Source organism: Thunnus albacares, chromosome 10, assembly GCF_914725855.1.
Source record: "Thunnus albacares chromosome 10, fThuAlb1.1, whole genome shotgun sequence".
In the NCBI taxonomy this organism is placed as follows: Eukaryota; Metazoa; Chordata; class Actinopteri; order Scombriformes; family Scombridae; genus Thunnus; species Thunnus albacares.
In genome coordinates, this window is record NC_058115.1 from 10,581,652 (window position 1) to 10,600,923 (window position 19,272).

At 39.9% G+C, this 19,272-nt stretch overlaps 1 protein-coding gene across 1 annotated transcript; it reads left to right on the top strand.

The window, feature by feature from the left end:
* Nucleotides 1–546: 546 nt before the first annotated feature.
* On the top strand, nt 547–13,735 carry lonrf1 (LON peptidase N-terminal domain and ring finger 1). Its single transcript, XM_044363255.1, has 12 exons — nt 547–1,374; nt 2,850–2,968; nt 3,494–3,616; nt 4,368–4,556; nt 4,669–4,786; nt 4,985–5,060; nt 5,293–5,407; nt 8,590–8,711; nt 8,863–9,021; nt 10,157–10,319; nt 10,444–10,593; nt 11,066–13,735. The coding sequence occupies exons 1-12, from the start codon at nt 1,077–1,079 to the stop codon at nt 11,213–11,215; spliced, it is 1,782 nt and encodes a 593-aa protein (XP_044219190.1). The 5' UTR covers nt 547–1,076; the 3' UTR covers nt 11,216–13,735.
* The last annotated feature ends 5,537 nt before the right edge of the window (nt 13,736–19,272 follow it).

Here is a 19,272-nt window from a genome sequence, read left to right on the forward strand (position 1 = left end):
CCCAGAATGGCCTCCATGAGACAGTTTCCACATTACATACACTAAGAGTGTCACACGTGCAGAGGTTTTGTTACAACACCGATCTCCTCTGCAGCATTGTTTTCATAAACATTAACTAAATCTTCCCTTGTGCAGTTTTCACCTTCACAGAGAGTCCTTAGCTCTTTTCTTGCATTACAAAATATAAATTTAAACCTGGCTCGGTTTTTGGGGTATGTAAGCAAGGCTGAGGATGAGCATAACCGTGCTTATGTCATGCTGCTGCTACCCCGCCCCCTGGCTGCTGTTACTATCCTCTGCTGGGATTCCCTACACTGTCTGGAGGGGTCATTTCCATTCTTATGCGCCATTTAATTAAATTTTAATAAATACACTGACTAAACGCACGCGACAACCAACTCATTCACCCCCATGTCTTTAAATTAAATCGAATTCAAAACCCAAGAAGTTTGCGGCAGAAATCATGTTATGAAACTCGGCATCTTTGGGTTTCACAACAGGGCGGAAAGCTAACCTTTTATCCAATCGGAAGGCCCGTTGCCGCGTCACGTGGTCTTTATTTATGTAATGTAATGGTGTTACACAGTAACCTAGCTTTGTGGCCGTGGATAGCCTACGTCGTAACAAGGGGTTAAAAGCGGACACACGGATAAGTAAAAAGAAGAAAATTAATGTTCACATATTCTGGTCCGGTTCGTGCGGCGTGTATGGAGTTTGGAGCGGCGGAGGAAGCGGCGCATTGGACTGAGCTGAGTTTCTATTTAACCTGGATGGAAAGGGAAAGACGTTCAGTTACAGTATGTGTCCCAAACCAAAGACTAAGTTAGGACTGACAATGGATAAATATGCTACGAATAGGCAAGGTGTGAGGAGAACATATGAGAGCTTACATTAGCAGTATCCTAGCTGGACAGAAACCGGTGTACTATTTACTGTATCTGTAGCTGTCAGTGTGTTATTTAAATGGTCCGTGCAATACTACTACACAGGAAAACCTCTCCGTGTGCATTGCTTTAACAAGAAAAGCAACACTTGTTCCCGTGGGTCACTTGTGCTGGTGACATAACCCATCCACCATGGATCTGCTGGAGTGTCCGCTCTGTCTCTTCCTGATGTGCGAGCCGGTGACCATGTCGTGCGGTCACACGTTTTGCCGGAGGTGCATTGGGAGTTGCCTCCCGTCCAAATGCCCGACGTGCAAAGAAAGGTTAAAGCAAAGAGAAGTGAAAAGCATGAAGAACAACGTTTTGCTCATCAGTGTGGCTGAAAAGTGCTGCCCCGACGAGACAAAAATGAAGTGCCATATACAGGAGAAGCTCAAAGCCAAGGAGTTCCTGGAAGCTTTACGCGTCGCAAACGAGGGGATAAACTTGGGTAAGGCACACAGCTGCAGACAATTTAAAAAATTTTGTCTGATGTTTAAGTTCGGTGCTAAAAAAGATGCCCACAGGTCTGCATTTATGCAAGAAACCACATGGTCACGCCGCAGTAAAAACAAAACAAGTAGCCAGGCAAGTTTGAAGTCCCAGTTTTTACGCACTGCTCACAGTCCTGGCAGGTGCCCAATGATGGTGCATCCTGTTCTCTAACAGCAGTGAAATATAGGAGGTGCACCGACAGAGAGGACAGGAAACTTGTGCAGATCTTGATGTCATAGGATTCACTGTATCTAATGTGTAAGGGTATTGATTATTGAGCTGACTTTAATGTATAACTGGGTCAGTAAAGTCACCAGCTGCTTCTTCTTCCTTATTTGGTTTATGACATGTATGTCTTTTCCCTCTCTTGGTGCATATTGAACCATCTTGGCAAAACAGCTGACACTTGATGTAAAGATGTAGGGGGGAAAGTTGATCTGTATCAGTCTGGTTTAACATTTTCCCCTCTGTCTATGTTTCAATAGGATATAAGAAGCAGTAGTTATAGCTGTTGGACACAGGCTGCAGGGATTGCTGATTATAGAGAAGGATTTCTATGCATTTCTGCTGTTACCTCTGACAGAGAAATTGTTGTAATATCTCTGTTGCTGAGACAAATGCTTTTAATCTTTTTTAATCATTTTTTCAACTGTCATGTCTATATCATTATTATCCTCCGCCCTTGTTTTTGTTAGTGCAGTTGACCTTATTTTCCTCGTGCAGCAGCCAGGAAGTAAAAGGGACAACTTCTGCCCTAGATGAGTTTATCTAGTCAGTGGGCCTTCTGGGAATTGTAGGAGTGTTTGTGCTTCAGTGAATTAGTGTACCGTTGCATTACCTACATGCTCGCCATCTCTGCCAATCCAATTAAATACTGCAGCTTCCCTTACTCCAGTGCTATGCTCTATAGGTTCTTGTGTAATGACCTCCTGGCAGATTTGAGTATGGCAGTTTTTCTTCACTGACAGCGTCTGTAATTTAGGTCTATATAGTGTAAATAAACCACGGTACTGGCTGACATCAAGCACAGATCTAATACCAGTGCTCTTCTTAGTGGAACGGATTGAGATGATGTAACATTTTTTTTAAGGCTTGTGCAAATGTTAACTATTTTGTTCTAGAAGATTTCTAAGGTTGCATCGTTACAATTTTAAAAACGATATTGACAAAACGCATTTAATGTGCATGAGTCACATCTTCACACATGCGCCATCCTTTTAATGAGGTCAATATAAGCGTCCATATTTATCCAGTATATCTGGTGTATGCTTCACAAGTTTTTGGATGGAAACACAGGTTGAACCGCATGTTATGCAGGCTGTTTGATTCCTGTCATTACATGTTTGTACTTCAAAAAAAAATCATATCTCTACTTTTTCTGCTTGTCTTAGTTTTCTCCTCTGTTTTTTTTTTTTTTTTTGCCATCTTTAGTCCCAGATGACCAGAGTTTGAGGGTGTACAGAGCTGAAGCTAACTGTGGCCTGATGCATTTCCCTGAGGCTCTGACGGACCTTGACTACCTCTGCTGCCTTCGTCCTAACTGGACTTGGGTGAGAGACGGGGGACAGTGTTGGACACACGTTTTCTTGCACAACACCCACAAATCTGTCTGCATCTCTATCAAAGTGAAGTCTGTCATTCGTTTCATTTCAGTTGACATCAGGTTTATGCCGAATTTAACCTAACATGCACTTCATTGCACGGTTTGGTTTTGTAACATGTAGTAGCTCATACGTAACCACTGGAAGGGCGCCGCCTTGTTAATTTGTCTTTTTAGATTCTACCTTGGTGTGCAAAGCTGACCTCTTTCGAGCGATTTCCTTTTGCTTTTATTGATGTTATGTCATTCAGAAAGTTACGCAAACAGCTACTCATGTCATAAATTCATTTAGCACTTTATGCCAGTGGGTGGCTCACTTCTATTGCATTTATTTATATTACAAAAAATAAAAGTATAAAATCATATTATAGAATTAATCACCTGTAATGTAACTCAGATGCTTCTTAATGAAGGGGTGCAGAATGTTTATGTCCTCAAATCATGGTGTGCTGATTGCACTGTTCTGTTCGTGCAGGGCTTCTTTCGTAAAGGGAATGTACTGCTGGAAATGGGTCAGCAGACAGAAGCCCTCACCCAGTTCCACCATTGCCTAAAACTTCAAACTGACTTTGTTCCTGCAAAGAGCCAGATCAAGAAGGTTTGTTCACCTCATTGACTATGTGTGATTCAGTGTGTGTATCATTTGTGTAACATGTACATATTTATATGTTGTTTTCATTAAGAAGCTGTTTAAAACATCAAAGATCAGCAGCAGTGAGATGCTGACTGACATGAAAGTAGAGTTAATGCAGCAGAACAGATAAGCGTATATCATTGTGAAAAGCTGCATATATCACTTACAGATAACTGATGTGATTTTAAGAGATGAGATGGAATCCGAACTATATCATGAATGTGTGTTTTTACATGATAGGTCACGTCATGGTTGCATGATCATCTGCTCTGATTAAAGACTTTTTTTCCAGTATGTGTGGGTGCAGAGGATGGTTATTATAGTTCAAGGTTTTTCATTAGTGTTTTATTTCATCATCATAATTAAAAATGCATTTTCATTTCAGTTTAGTTTTAGTTTGTGTGGGCTTTTGGTAGTTTGGATTTATTATCTGTTTTCCTCTCTTATTTATTATCACTATGGTTACTCATTGTAGAAGTAGTGATGATCGTAGTAGAAATATTGATCATTTTTAAAAGTAAATCACTATATTGGCTTTCATACATTTTCTGTGCAAACTTAATCCAACGTTTACACTTTTTACAATTTAACTTCCTTTTATTTCAGGTTTAATTTTTCAATTTAGTTTTAGTTTATAGCAAAAACACTGGCAGAATCAGACACTTTCATACACTCATGTGACTTATTTATGACATAAAATGGGTTCAAATTGCAGATCCTGGAGGCAGAGGGCATGCCGGTGCCGGAGGAGGGGTCCCGCATCTTGCAGATGTTATCTGAGTACCTGAAAGAGCCCTGCCCCATTACCAGCCTCAGTAGCTCCCAGGGGCCAACACACCCTGAGGTCCTCAAACATCCACATGGGGATGAGGGAGAGGCCCAAGAGAGGAGAGAGGCCTGCCAGGTAAGCTTTGCAGTTACAATGAGGAGAATGCACTGCAGTGCTCGGTTGTAAGATGTTTGAATCTAAATATAAACCTTAACAGATAAATCTGTATGTCTTTATGGGCCCCAAGGTGAAGCATGATACGGGTACTGAGTGCTGCCTCAGCCTCTGCCAAGCTGTTTCCTTCCTCCCCACTGCTGAAGAGGACGAGGAGATGATGATGAGGAAGGAAGATGGGCGTGGCAGGGGTACGATGACAGACCAGTGTACACACACACACACATACGTAATGATTTGATTGTCATTTTCATCATCATTGTCCTCATCATGAGTTATTGTCAGGACAAACAGATTTATCATAACAGCCACCAGATGGTTATAATAATTGCGATTTTTTTCTCTTCAAACTAATTTTAGCTGTTAATCTCTCTCTCTCTCCCTCTCAGGTGAAAGTAGTCACAGCAGAGAGAAAACTCTGGGCGTTCTCACTGTGTCAGACTTTGAGTGCCCTCTCTGCATTAGGTCAGTGTCCTGGAGTACTCCCTCAAATCAATAATGCATCACTGTCTGTACTTTGTCTGCTGTAGAGTCATATATCAGGCTGATTCTGTTCTCTGGTTAATGTTCAGCATACATACAGTGCCATATGTACAAAACTTACAGACTCACAGCCACTGTACAAATAACAGCATGAATGACCTTCCTCGGCTAGACTGGTTTAACCAAGGCCTGTGTCTGTCTCTGTCCTCTCAAGGTTGTTTTATGAGCCAGTCACTACTCCCTGTGGTCACACCTTCTGTAAAAACTGCATAGAGAGGAGTCTGGACCACAACCTCCGCTGTCCACTCTGCAAACAGCCACTACAAGAGGTTTATTATTGCCATTAATGCCTTATTATTGCAATTGCATTACAGTCTTAAAATACAAAATGTAGCCCAGCCAGGGTGAGATACATCACTCCTCTGTTTTTACTTTGTGACAGTGTGGTAAAAATGATTTTTTACTAATCGTAACTGATTTCTCATACACCTCTCAGCTAATCAATTCACATAAAGTTGCAGGCAAGAGAACGACCTGGTTATTTATTCCTTTATTTGGAAGCAGTAGCATAGCCAGAAATATTAATTTAGGTGTGCCTGTGGTATATAAAGTGTGCAAGATCCAAAGTGATCTGTAGATCAACCATAGCAGTTTTTTTACTCTTGTATATTATATGTTATTGATAGCAAGCTACTAGTTTTATTTACTGTTGCTTAGCAACCCAATACAATTATAGCACAGTTGTTGCATAAAAGCAGTGTCAATCCTGGAGTTGTGGTGACCGCAATGGTTGAACTATATCACATCAGATATTCTAATAGCAAGGGTAACCGCGCAACTGTTTCTTTTAAAGATAAGCCTATAAGCTATTTGCACAATGCCATTGCATGGCAAAAACAAACCGACAGCGTGTCACTTACAAAAATGAAGTGAGTATCATGTATCCAACGATATAGAAAAGTGTGAGATCAAGAAAGTTAAGCTTCCTTTATAAGCTATTATTACATTCACAATCCTTCAGCCAAGAACACAATAGGCTGCACCAGCAGGTCAAAAAGGACAATTTATACAAAAAGGACATTAGTATGACTTACATGTGTAAGCACATCTTCAAGGGTTAAAACAATAAGAAACATCCACTGAGCTGGGATGTATCATTTCCAGTGCTTCCAGACTTTAGCAGAATTGAATGAAAATCAGAGAAGAGTCACAGAAATGTAGCTGCAGGATTTTAGTGAAATGAACTCTAGTAATATTTGCACATTACTGTACACACAGGACCAACTGCTTACTGTAGATTCGAAATTGCTTTAAATCAAAATACATGCATATTCATCTCAAAAGTAATGGGAAAGTCCCCAGATAGGGTGGATACTATATTTAACTGAGCTTAGAGTGTAAATGAATGTTATTTTTCTGTTGCTGCTCTCTGCAGTTTCATTCCATAGCAAGACATGATGGAACAGCATCTCATTGCTTGTTAGAAATATGTCTCTGAAAGATCTGATGTGCTTACAGACACACATACATGATTTGGCGGAGTGGGACGTTAGGAGGGAAACAGTAGCTAACTCATCCAGGAAATCACTCCAACTGGGTGTGCAATCCACATATCATAAGTAGGCTCTAGCAGTATTCTATGATACAGGTTTGAATTCTCCATTAACACATATAAAACCTTATATTCTCATCAAAAAGTATCAATGCATGTATCAGATACATGATGTACACACTCTCATATATATGCTTAATGTGCAAAAATATCCCTCAAGGCATACAATACTATACTTAGTAACTAAAATGTATACAACACAGCTTGAAAACAAGTCGTGAATGAAGACATTTTCAGGACCAACCAGCAGACCTTCTACACAGGCCCCAAACAATCACAAATCACAGACAAGCAGCAGCAACAGGTGGTTTAACAACCAGCAAGCAACTTGGGGCAGGCTCCACAGACAGCAGCAACAGCACAAAACCTTCAGCGTCCAGACAAACCACAAACAGTGCAAAACAAGAGATACAAACCATTAACAACAAGACAGCAAAGAGTTAAATAACGTTACATACAGAGAGCCACGGCAGGACATTTAACCAGCAGGAACGCGATACCGACACAAGCAAAGAGACAAAGATACAGACCAGACACAAAGAGAGGGTGTATCTGACTCACGTTTTTGAAGCACATGCTCTGTTTTTCACAAAAATGAAATAGCATTAACTGGTACAACTTTACAGTAAGACTGCTCTTATAAAGGATTTATAAATGGTTTATAATTAGGTTATTAACTAGGCTGTAATCACTACATAAATCATTAATAAACAATTATAAACTAGTTGTAACACAGTTTTCATACATTGACGCGGGCTCACTATTTGGCGAGATCAAGTTACCATTTCCTACTCATTAATCTTATTAATGAGTTACTACCATTTATAATTGGCAAAAGGGAGCCTTATTGTAAAGTGTGAAACACCTGGAACGCTGTCCTAAAGAAGATACCAACCAACATGAAGCATCACAATAAACCACTTTAATATCCACAGTGCATAACAGCCTGATAGCAAATGTCATATCAACACCTGTGATAATAATGAGGACGGCTGCTGATAGCATGCTGAAAATGTCAAGGTAAACAATTTTGCTAAAGCCTTAGTGTATGAATCTGGTAATTTGATATGCCCCAATTTGATATGGCAAATGAAACTTTTTGACTATTAAGATATGCTGACAGTGGCTAAATGCTAATAACTTATAAATAAATATCTGATGAAGCTGAGGGGTATAAATGCTGACTGATGGAGAAGACGAAGTAACCAATGAGATCTGAGGCTTAACAGTACAGATAAATGTGGGCTCACTATTTGGCAAGCAACAGGTCACTGTTTCCCTTTTTATCTAATGTGTTATAACAGCTTATTAGTGATTTATAAAGTGTTAACAACCTAATTAATAAACTAATTATAAACCATTCATAAAACCTTTATAAGGGTATTCTTATTATAAAGTAGTATCCATTAACTTACCTGCTCTCGCTCCTGCTCCCATGCTAGGTTTTTTTTTTTTTTTTTTGAAAACCAGTTTCTGAAGTTCATTCTGGCTACCGCCAAAAAAATTCAAGTCAAGTGCGATGCTTCACAACAGTGATCACTTGAGCATCACAGCAGGCTGTCAGACAGGCTGTGACAGGCTGTCACATGTCAAAAATTACATCAATCAGGGTGGGGCCACCGTCAGCAACTCAGCGCACAAGGAGTTCAAATGCACCAATGAGGTCTGGCTGTGTTTTTTTATGATTATGCTGGGTGTGGCACAGGCACAGATAAATGATGAGTACTATTATACATAATGCTGTTGTATCAGCTATGTGCAGCCACAAATGTATCGTAAAACTTTGGATGTCCTTATTTTTTCTTATTATTGGGATACAGTTGATTGTTCTGTTGTAATAACTTTTGAGTGTTAATGTTATTATGTATGATTGCTGAAATGATCACTTTTCTTTTCCAGTACTTTAAAAATAGAAAGTACAACCCCACAGTTCTGCTTCAGGACATCATGAACCAGCTTTTCCCCTCACAGTTGGCTGAGAGGAAACAGGTCCACGAGGCTGAGATGGCTGAACTGTCCAAGTAGGCACCTCCAAGGAAAACGTCACACAATCTACACTCTTTATTGATTCTTACTATCCCAATTCTCTCCTTTTTAATTTGTTCTCCCTCTCTCTATCTTTCATTGTCATGTTGTCTATGCCTGTCCCGCCTCCCATCTCTTCCTTTGCAGTCTTACTAAGGACATCCCCATATTTGTTTGCACGGTGGCCTACCCTGGAGTGCCCTGCCCTCTGCACATTTTTGAGCCTCGATACCGGCTGATGATGCGTCGCTGTATGGAGACTGGCACCAAGAAGTTTGGCATGTGCAGCTACGAGCATGGCAAAGGGTACACGAAGCACAGAAACACACCCTGCATTATTGCATCTTTTAAAATACGTTTTTTTTTTTTTTAAAAATGATCCAAATCAACTTATTTATTTTAAAAGTATGTATTTGGGTATGTAATGATGTGCTAACTTATGTGAATTGAAGTGACATAAAAATATAGCCAGTTTTAAACCAATTTGAAGGCCCTGTGCTATTTTACTGTCTGGGCATGGAGAGACCATGTTTGACATTTCCCTAACTGTCAAACACACAGCAGTCCTGCTGGACCCTGATGAGATTGTTGGCGATGCAGCACAAGCAGACAGCCAGCACAGTGGGCAAAGTTTAAATCAGTCATATGTGACCCTGAGGGGGTTGAAAATAGCAGCATGGTGACCAATCTGCCGTGAGATCTGATGTGCATTTTCATTCCCCACCAAATATTTCCTCCCTAGTTCCACTGTATGTTGTCATTATATTCAATTATCCCATTTCATTGAAATAAATTGTAAATCGTAATCTAGGATAATATTAAAATGTGTAAATTAATATTTCAGTTATGCAGTTCATTATGTTGGTTGTGTAAGTGTATAAATCTTTTTGTCTAAGTCTGCCTCATTTTTGTCCAAATAAAAGTCAGTAGTTCTCCCTTAGACTGCAGCATATGATCATGAATGATAATAAGAAGACACATTCCTGAGCGTTTATCAGCATGATATGATCAATATGATATTAACTCTGCCTTTCTCACTGTGTTTGGTTGTGCAACAGTTGTGTAGACAACAGAATGTGAAGGTTGACCTCAGTAATTTTGCAGCAGAGCTCCACATATTTTTAATCAAGGTCAGGGGTTTCAAACTCTTTAAAAAGTTTGAAATTCTCTTTGAAAGAGTATCAGAATTTTTCATAAATGCGTAACATTATTTATGTACTTAATGTTGGATATTGATGGGAATTATGGCACAAAATACACAATATTTAAATACATTTCTAGCTGAAAATGAATTAGATTTTCTTCAGCCATATTTGCACCACAAGAAATATTGGGGGTAAAATTATTCCCACCAGTTTTCATTTTGGCTGATAAAGCACATATCACATTAAAAGCTGCATTATAAATTCTCTGTCTCATGGTTTTGTCTCATGTGCCCTAGGTTTGCCGACTACGGCTGTATGTTGGAGATCCATAGCCTGGAGCTGCTGCCTGATGGGCGGTCCTATGTGGACACTGTGGGTGGCAGCAGATTCAGGGTTCTAAAGAGAGGCCAGAGAGATGGCTACCACACCGCTGATATAGAGTACCTGGAGGACCTCAAGGTCAGAGTCTCTGAAATTGTAGACAGCACCAACACTCGGGGAGTTAAAATGCTAAAAATATTACTACAGTACTGAACAACTTAATTACAGAACCTCTTCTTTCTTTGCGTCTTCTCTTTCACAGGTCGACGGCAGTGAGTTGGAGCTTTTGCAAGGTCTTCATGACAGCGTGTACCAGCAGGCTCAAGATTGGTACCAGCGCCTTGGAAGCCGCATTCGCGAACAGATCGACAGACAGTATGGCACCATGCCCGACACGGAGGAAAACATTCAAGTAGGGGCCTTCATATCTCTGCAAACCAAAGCCTTCCACTGTGTTTTAAATATTTAAATTGTTTTACCCATGCTCCAGGCTGCCACTGTTCCATTCTTCACAGTATGGGATGAAAATGAACTTGCAGAGATTTCAAACAAGCTCTTAAAAGGTTCACACAGACAATCATGTCTGCTTTTGTTTTGTCAGAGTTCACTTGTTGTTTTATGGTAATGCAGTGGAGACAAATCAGCCTGCACTCAGAGCTCCATTAGTGCTCAGAGACAACATTAACTCTGAGAACAATAAAAGCAGACATTATGTTTATAGGGGTCTCTGTAAGCTGAATGGAAATCATTAGCTAGCTGAATGTAAGAAAAACATCATTTAATTTAGCTAAAACATGCAAAAACATTTGTATGGCTCTTCATACTGTATGTTGAGTGCACTCTGCATGCATGCAATCTCATAATCATTTATAACTGTCCTTCAGGCCTCGTCCAATGGTCCAGCCTGGTGTTGGTGGCTGCTGTCTGTCCTGCAGATGGACCCTGCCTATCAAACCACTGTCCTGTCCCTGACCTCACTCAAAGACCGCCTGGGACACCTACGCCTCGTCCTTGAGTACTTCTCTCAGAGCTAGACTTCACAGCACAGTGGATTTGTGGCCACGATTAGCCGATAGTCAAATATTGCGCACACACAGAAAAATGGAGTGAAACCAATGAATGCACAAAGTTTGGGTTGGAGTTGGGACTACTCTGAATAGTGGAGGGACTGTCTTAATGTCTTAGCTCAAGGCAGAAAAATAGTGATCCTATTACAAAACACAGTGCAGTTGTACTGAGTTGGATTTTTGCTGTTTGAGAGTGCAAATGTTATCTTTCTAACCCAATTTTCTCCCCCAGAACCCCAAGGTTTCAGAGTTTCTGAATATGCTTGGTACTCGCTGTACCAGTAAGACTTGTAGGGTTGACCAAAGATGCTTCTAATTTAGGTCCATCAAAAAAATATTTATGGATAAACTACATCTTCATTATAGTTGACATTATAATTGACACTAGGTGTAACTGTTTTTTCTTCAGTTTTCACAAACATGAAGCCCACACATAACAGCATTACCCAAGCTAGTACAGCACACTGTACTGTCATGTATGGCCTCTTTAAATCAGACTTGATCTGACTATTAACATAGCTACGTTTGGAGTGAGAATGAAAATTAACAGCGCACATAGTTTGCAGTGAATTGTTAAGGACTATGCACAAGTTCATGTGTTGCAGGTTTTCATTTTGGATACTCTGAGTGATTGCCCCTTGCTGAGAGGGCACTGCATATAAGCTGCATTGCTTTTTAGTTGCATCTATTGGCCTTGGCAGCCATTGATTATGGCCCATTTTATACTATCGAATAATCTGAAAAGATCACTATTTAGTATTAGTAAATATTGCAATAATAATTTATAGTGTCACATGTGATGGCGCCCACTGGAGGATCCTTTTTTAATGAATGAAAGCTGCTGACCTGGTTGTTGTTTGTCACCATTTGGTGGAAAAAGTCTTCTGTGAAAATTATGACATTGATGAGGTTCGGTCTGTGAAAGGGAGACAGAGGTTTACCAGCCTAGTTTTACAAACCTGTGTGATTCTGTATGTGATACCCATGGATGTTTAAGTATGGATGCAGACCTGTATGTATGTGTGTCAGCTGTAAATAAGGACTTTAGGACTCTTTTTTTATGTAGTTGCGTCGCTATCATCGTTAGCTGATTTTTTTTTTTTTTTTTTCATTAGATGTGGCATGATTTCAGCACTAAGCTATGTCCAATCCCTCTAGGTGCAGGGCTTAAAAATGATGCATCAAGACACAGTGATGAACATCCTTTGATGAGGGACAACTATAAAATAATCTTGTAAGGGTCCGACTAAGCCCTAGTGTAGGCCACAACCCCTACCTCTGGCCCCTACTGTGTCTCCCTGTCTGGCCCCTCTAACACCAGTCATGTGTGTCTTTTGAGTGCCTGGCCCAACTCATCAGGAAACCTGCAAGGCTTAGAGTTTCTACACTACATAGAGGATGGACTGTGTGATTTTTGCTATGGACTTTTATTGATCGAGTGCTACATTCCATGGAATGTCAAAGCTGCAATCTTGTAATCTTGTGTATAGTTAATTTGCTAACAAAAAAACGGGCTTAACTGGGTGAAACAAAAGAGCTTACGTTTATTTTTTACTTTGACAATGTGCCATAGATATTTCTATGTTATGTGTTTTATAGGAGTAGTTTGCTAAATAGTCTCACTGTGTTAATGTTTGTCTACATCATGGACTCTGAAGTTAAGCTTCAAGCCTCATGCCTTTTGTATGGTGGGCAGTGAACTACAATCTTTTCATGGCCAACATATCACTTCAAACAGTGAAAATTAGACCAGCAAACACACTTACAGATAATACAGTAGCCCTGCTATTGTGATAATGTAGATATAGCTTAGAAAAGAAAGGGGTAATCATGAGACTTGATATGCACAAATATATCCCAGTAAAGGATGAACCAATGGATAGACTGATGGATTCTGGGAAAGCATGGGTCACCAGATGACCTCTGGACTTTGACCTGGGAACTAACACTTTACTTGAGGTTAAGAAACACTATTTAACCATTTCTTAAAACATGTTGATCAACCTCAGTTAAGATTTTGAAGCCATCTGGAAATAAGATTGCAGTCAAAGATTTAAATGTGCCAGTTATCACAACATTACTGACAAATGAAATGTATCATAAAGGTCAGTTTCCTGCTACCAGAAATGATTAAAGCTTATTCAAATCAAAAAGGGACTGAGGTTCTTCTACATTTTTTTTCAATGTACAGCCTCACTAGCCTTTGTAGGAGACACCTGGCAGCAGCAACAACATGAGTCCATTGGTCATTTAGGTGATTTTCACTCCCCTGTCCCACTTCTCATCAGAGAATACCAATGTTTGCACAGTGTAATAGTTTTGTGTATTGTTTTTTTCTGATGCTCAGCTGAAGTTTCTCACACTTTTTAAATCGTGTGTGTCTGTGTGTCATTTTTACTTCTTAAAGATGCCGCCTTCTCACTGAATAAAATATTATGTATTTTGATTGGCAGCAACCAATGTCACATTAAACAACTCTGAACAGAACCATTTTGTGATTTAGTTCATGATAAAAATACTATATACATATTTGAAAAATACATTATCTCACCCCCCATATTTTTGATCCAACTATTTGCCAGCTTAATGTTTATAATCCCTTAATAGGTTCAGACTTTGTGCTGCCAATGTATTACAGCACAGTCATGATTTTTTCTCTCCTCTCATTTGGACTACAGCTCGTACCCCTTTACACCCTGGCAGACCTCCATGAGCCATAGTTGCAATGTAATGGGCTATCAGAAAATGTCCTCCAACAGAGTCAATAGTATTTGCACAGAATCGTCATTGTCTCAAAACGCAGAACAGAGAGCATAATAAGTGACCTGTTCCAAGCAGCAATTCCCTGTGAGAACGAGTCTTACACTTGTGTACTCAGGAGAAAGCTGTGAAAAGCACCATGGTGATGCATCCCTGCTATGTACAGCTTGCAGGAAATGTTGGCTGATGTGGTTCGATGGTCGGTGGTCTGTGGGCTTTGTAGACTAGAGACACGCACTGTTGTTCTCTGCACACTGCGGTCAGATGTGTCAATGTAAGTAAGTTTAAACACATTGAAACTACAAGGCAATTTCTGTCTGATTCATTTGTATTCATTCCCACACCTCCAAGCCAAGAGCAGTAAATTATCTTGATCTGATTACTGTTTATTTGCTTGCCCCCTGGATGACTTTTTAAATGTTACTATGAATAAAGCTTTTCAAGGCAAATTCTGCATTATCTTCATTTAATGCGCCTGTTTTGTGTCTGAATGATTTGAATGTTACGCAGCCAATTTTTTGGTCATTAAAGTGACATTACAAGCCAAATGGAAGTGGCGGGATCTATTGCGATTCACAGCATGACAGAAATTGGTATAGGGGAGGGGTGATGGGAGTGAAACATGCCTCACATACTGAAAGCAAGACAGTTTGGCATGGAAGCTGTTATAATTACCGAGAAGTCTGTGAAGTGCTGCAGCTGCAGCAAAGTGAAAGACGCCTCAGGTTTGCTCTTGTGGTTAGAAATAAAAACTAGAATGGGTTTTCCCAGTGAATGTTCAATTGATACTTTCACATTAGCTGCCTAAATCTTGATTGTACAGTTACAGAGAAATGAAAGGTTTATGATAGCAAAGTCTCTATTTTTATAGTCATCTCATTTATCTTCCTCTTCCATGACGACACGTCCGAAATAGATTATTATTACTGATCCATAGTTCAGATTTAACCAACATTCTATCCAATTTTGTAATCTGAGAGGTAGCTACAGTAGAGTGTGAGCCTCAATACATCACTATCAAAGAAAAGCATGAAATACAAACACATGCTATGAACAAACTTTCCACCAGGGGGCAGTCTGTAGCTGTGGAAGAATAGTAGAGTGCCTCACAGATGGAGTCATACTTTATAATAAACAAGGAAGAAATCTCATAATAAGAGTCTGGCTTATCCATTTTATACAGTCTCAAATTGAGCATGTTCACGTCACAAATAGGGGTCAGAAGTGAGATTTGGTCTGGCAGGGAGAAGCAATCATATGAAACAAGCAGGAAGGAAATAGTGGTTTCCCATGCAGCTGAAAGGAACATAAATTAGCGAAAGTAAAAGAGGATGTGTGAGTGTAGGTGTGCATGACCCACACTCCTCTGTGAACAGGGAGAAAAACAGCATAGCAGAAGTGAGGCACGTTTCCTGCCAACGTCCTCTGCATAGGAAGCAGGCAGATGAAAAGAGGTTTCACTGGCTTCAGCAGGGTTCTGTAATGCAGCTCAGCGTCTACATCAAAGCCCATTACATTTGAAGAATGCCACAGCTTTTCTGTACTAAATTGATCCATCGGCTTGCGCTGACTCCCTGCTTGTGTATGACTGAGTAAGGATGACAGGCGTTTTGTAGGAGTTATGGCAAAGGGGGGAACCGGCTGTGGCAGTGTGTGTGTGTGTGTGTGTGTGTATTTGGATGTGTGTGCTCTTGTATTTCTGCTGTTAAGAATACCAAATTTCCTCACAGGGATAGGAAGATGAATAAAATCCACCAAAGAGAGGATTTTAGCATTAAAGTTGGAATTAGATGTATGTTAGGTAAGGGTCAAGGTTAGAAATGCAACAGAGAGAATTCAAATTAAGATAATGGCTTCAGTGGAAGTCCTGAAAAGCAAATGTGTGTGTGAATCTTTAATAATTATCCTCCATAATTATGGAACAACTCACTAGGGTCTCCACCAAAATAGACTAGCCTGCTCCTCCGTGCAATATAGAACAACAGCAACAGAAAGCATCACAGGATGAATGCAACTCTGTTGTCATAGGAACAAAACCCAGCCTGGCGAAGCTCAATGTCAGGAGCAGGATTATCAATTAGGAAATTGAGAAACTTTGTCTTTGAAGTGAAAAGCATTTTTGTTTACCTTACACAGCATGAAAGACAACATGCAGAGAGCTAATTTCTGCAGATATACGTGTGGTGAATTGAGGCAGAGTGAAGGGGAGAGGGAGATAGTGGGAAAGAGCTCAAGTTGCCAAATGTGTGTGTGTGTGTGTGTGTGTGTGTGTGTGTGTGTGTGTGTGTGTGTGTGTGTACGTGTTTCTACTGTGCCCCTCTTCTTTGGAGGATTAGAGTTTTTTCAGGGTGTGTGTGTGCGTGTGAGAGAGAGAGAGAGAGAGAGAGAGAGAGAGAGAGAGAGAGAGAGTTTCAGAATGCGTGTGTGTTCTGCTCTGGGTCTGACGCTGATAAACCTTGCTTGTTTCTGTCTTTGTATAATCCTCTTCGAGTGTCAACACGTTGATAAACCCATGAGCACGCTCTTGGGTGACAGTGCCTCTTAAAGCCAAGGTAAATATATTGGCCACCTGCCTCTGTTAGAAGCATGAGACACATCGTAAATACTCTGATATGAAGAAACACTGGCATCCCAAAAAAACAAAAAGAAAAAGACAAAGACACCTGGCCCAGAGAGGAGTATTGTGTCACAGTATTAGACAACAAGTCTTTCCTTTCTTCTGAAAGAAAGAAGACACTTGATGATTCAAGCCTTAAACTTATGATTTATGAGGCGCAAGAAGGAATGTGATCCTCCATGTTGCATGATTGACAGTTTAACATGTCAAAAAAGATGGATGAGATATCCCTTTGCCCTACTATAAATAAATCTCTGAGGCAACACTGGCACAGATTGAGCAGGTTAAAGATTAAAAAAAAAAGAAGAAAAACATGGGTGCCCTTTATATTCTGGTGATCCCTTGTAGGAAAAAAAATACAAAAAACAAATGAAGCATATCAGGATCGCCTGCTGGGAGATGAAGGACAGAAGAAACAGGAAGCAGAGGGGCGCTGCAGGAGACATTATGTCATGCAACTAGCTCACTGAATCGGAGATACCGCCTGCGACAAACACCTGGCTGTGGGGCTGCTCTTGGATGGTCCTCACAGTTGCATAAAGTGGTGTATGCCTGGTGTGTTGCTTTTGTGTTTGTGCATTTATGTATCTGAAGGACAGACAAATGGCAAATGTAATAATGGTAATTCCCAGTGAGAGAAATGTAAGTGTGTCTCTGATAACTCTTGATTTTCAGTCTATATTTTGTATAGTATAAACAATAGACGTTTGACATTGTGTTGAATTTTTAAGGAAATGTGTAAAAAATGATGCACAGGTGTGTAGCTACAAAAACATTGAGCCCTGAGTTTGAATACTTCCATGTAAACATCATTTATAGCTTCAGTGAAGAGTGGAACAAGCTGAAGATATAGACAGATACGACACAGAATATATATGGGATACTGAAACTCTACAGCTAGCTGGGGCATTTTAGCACCTTTCAGCTTATTGTTTTGGTTTTACATCCCACAACTTTATCGTACTGGTTCAGTCTCACTGAAAGAACATCAACCGTTTTTTCTTTTGCAGCAGGCAGCTGAGTTTAGCCAAAAAAATGCTCTAAAAACTCACTGTATTGTATGCTAACTGTTCAGCACCAATCCAGACAGAATTACTTGGTTGTGAACATTGTGGAGAATTTAGCAGCTAAAGATGTCTTTAGCAGCCAGATGTTTCCCCAAAAATTGAGTGAATTTTGCTAAGTTGGCAGACATGACATGACTCAGAATTGATGTTAATGTTTATCGGTGTCTGCTGGATCATGTGTAAGCAGGCTGTTTGCTAGCGTGTTAGACAAATTAACTCCAAGTCAGACACAGACAGAAACAGATTTCTTTCTGCTTAAAGAAAATGATGACAGGAAAGTAGCAGACAAATGGGAGATAACTTTTGAATTACAGCCATGTGAATAATGAAAAACAGTGTGAAAGATCATCTACAACAAGTTCCAAGACAGTGAAGAGGATAATTATGAAAGAAGGAAATAAGTAGGTGAAGAAAAGTGAGATGATAATGATAATAATTTTATATGTATTGCACTTTTCAAGCCAGGAGCACAAAGTGTTTTTTTCATAGACAGCACAAAAGAAACAATCACAGATATAAAAAGAAAAACACAAGAACAGTAAAATACAAGCACATAATTAAAAGATTGTATAAAAGAAGCTTATAATTAAATCATCCGAAAGGTAAAACAAGTGAAACTATTACAATAAACTTAAAATCAGTTTTATGTAAATGAATAAGACTAGACATCGGGTGAAAAGGCAAGTCTGTGAAAATGTGTCTTAAGACAGGATTTAAAAGCAGAAACAGTGTCAGCAGATCGCATACTAACTGGAGGACTGTTCCAAAGCTGAGGTGCCAGTACAGCAAAAGCTCGATCACCCTTTGACCTTAGCCTGGACTCTGGAACAGCTAGCAGGCCTAACCAAGCAGATCTAAGAGGAACAGTTCACTGATGTACTCTGGCGCCTGGCCATGTAAAGCCTTGTAAGTCATGAGTAGGATTTTAAAATGGATTGTAAAAGAAATTGGTAATCAGTAGAAAGAGGCTAAAACTGGGGTGATGTGAGAAGAGCATTTGGTCTTCATCAGAAGTCTCGCTGCAGAGTTCTGCACAGTCCGAAGTTGAGCAACAGCTCGGACACTGAGGCAGGTCAACAAGGTGTGACAATATCATGAATAATTTTCTCTATATTGTTAAAAGATAACATTGCACTTATCTTGGAAATATACCTGAGTTGGTAGAAACATGATTGTACCAATTTCTTTGTGTTTTGTTCAAAGCTTAGCTCACTGTCGAAGATGATACCAAGGTTCTAAGTTTTAATATTTGGGATAAGGGGACCAAGCAGTGGCTGGACTTGATTACAGAGGTGCTCAGGGCAGATGATAGGTACCTCTGTTTTGTCAGAGTTTAACTTCAAAAAGGTTTTGTGATATCCAGTCTCTCACATCAGCTAAGCAGCTCTGAAGTGTGGCCAGCTTGTTGCATTCAGAGGGTTTAAGATAGAGATATAACAGTGTATCGTCTGCATAACAGTGAAATGAGATGAATGATAAGACCTAATGGTAGCATATACAGAGAGAACCTGAACCTGAACCTTGATCCTTGAGGTATGCCACATGTTGTTTGTGCAGTTTAAGATATGAGTGAATCAATT

Excerpts from the sequence above, each read along its gene's own strand:
- lonrf1 (XM_044363255.1), top strand. The coding sequence starts at position 1,077 with ATGGATCTGCTGGAGTGTCCGCTCTGTCTCTTCCTGATGTGCGAGCCG. Across the intron at positions 1,375-2,849 it reads AAACGAGGGGATAAACTTGG|TCCCAGATGACCAGAGTTTG; the intron begins GTAAGGCACACA and ends TGCCATCTTTAG. Across the intron at positions 3,617-4,367 it reads CAAAGAGCCAGATCAAGAAG|ATCCTGGAGGCAGAGGGCAT; the intron begins GTTTGTTCACCT and ends TTCAAATTGCAG.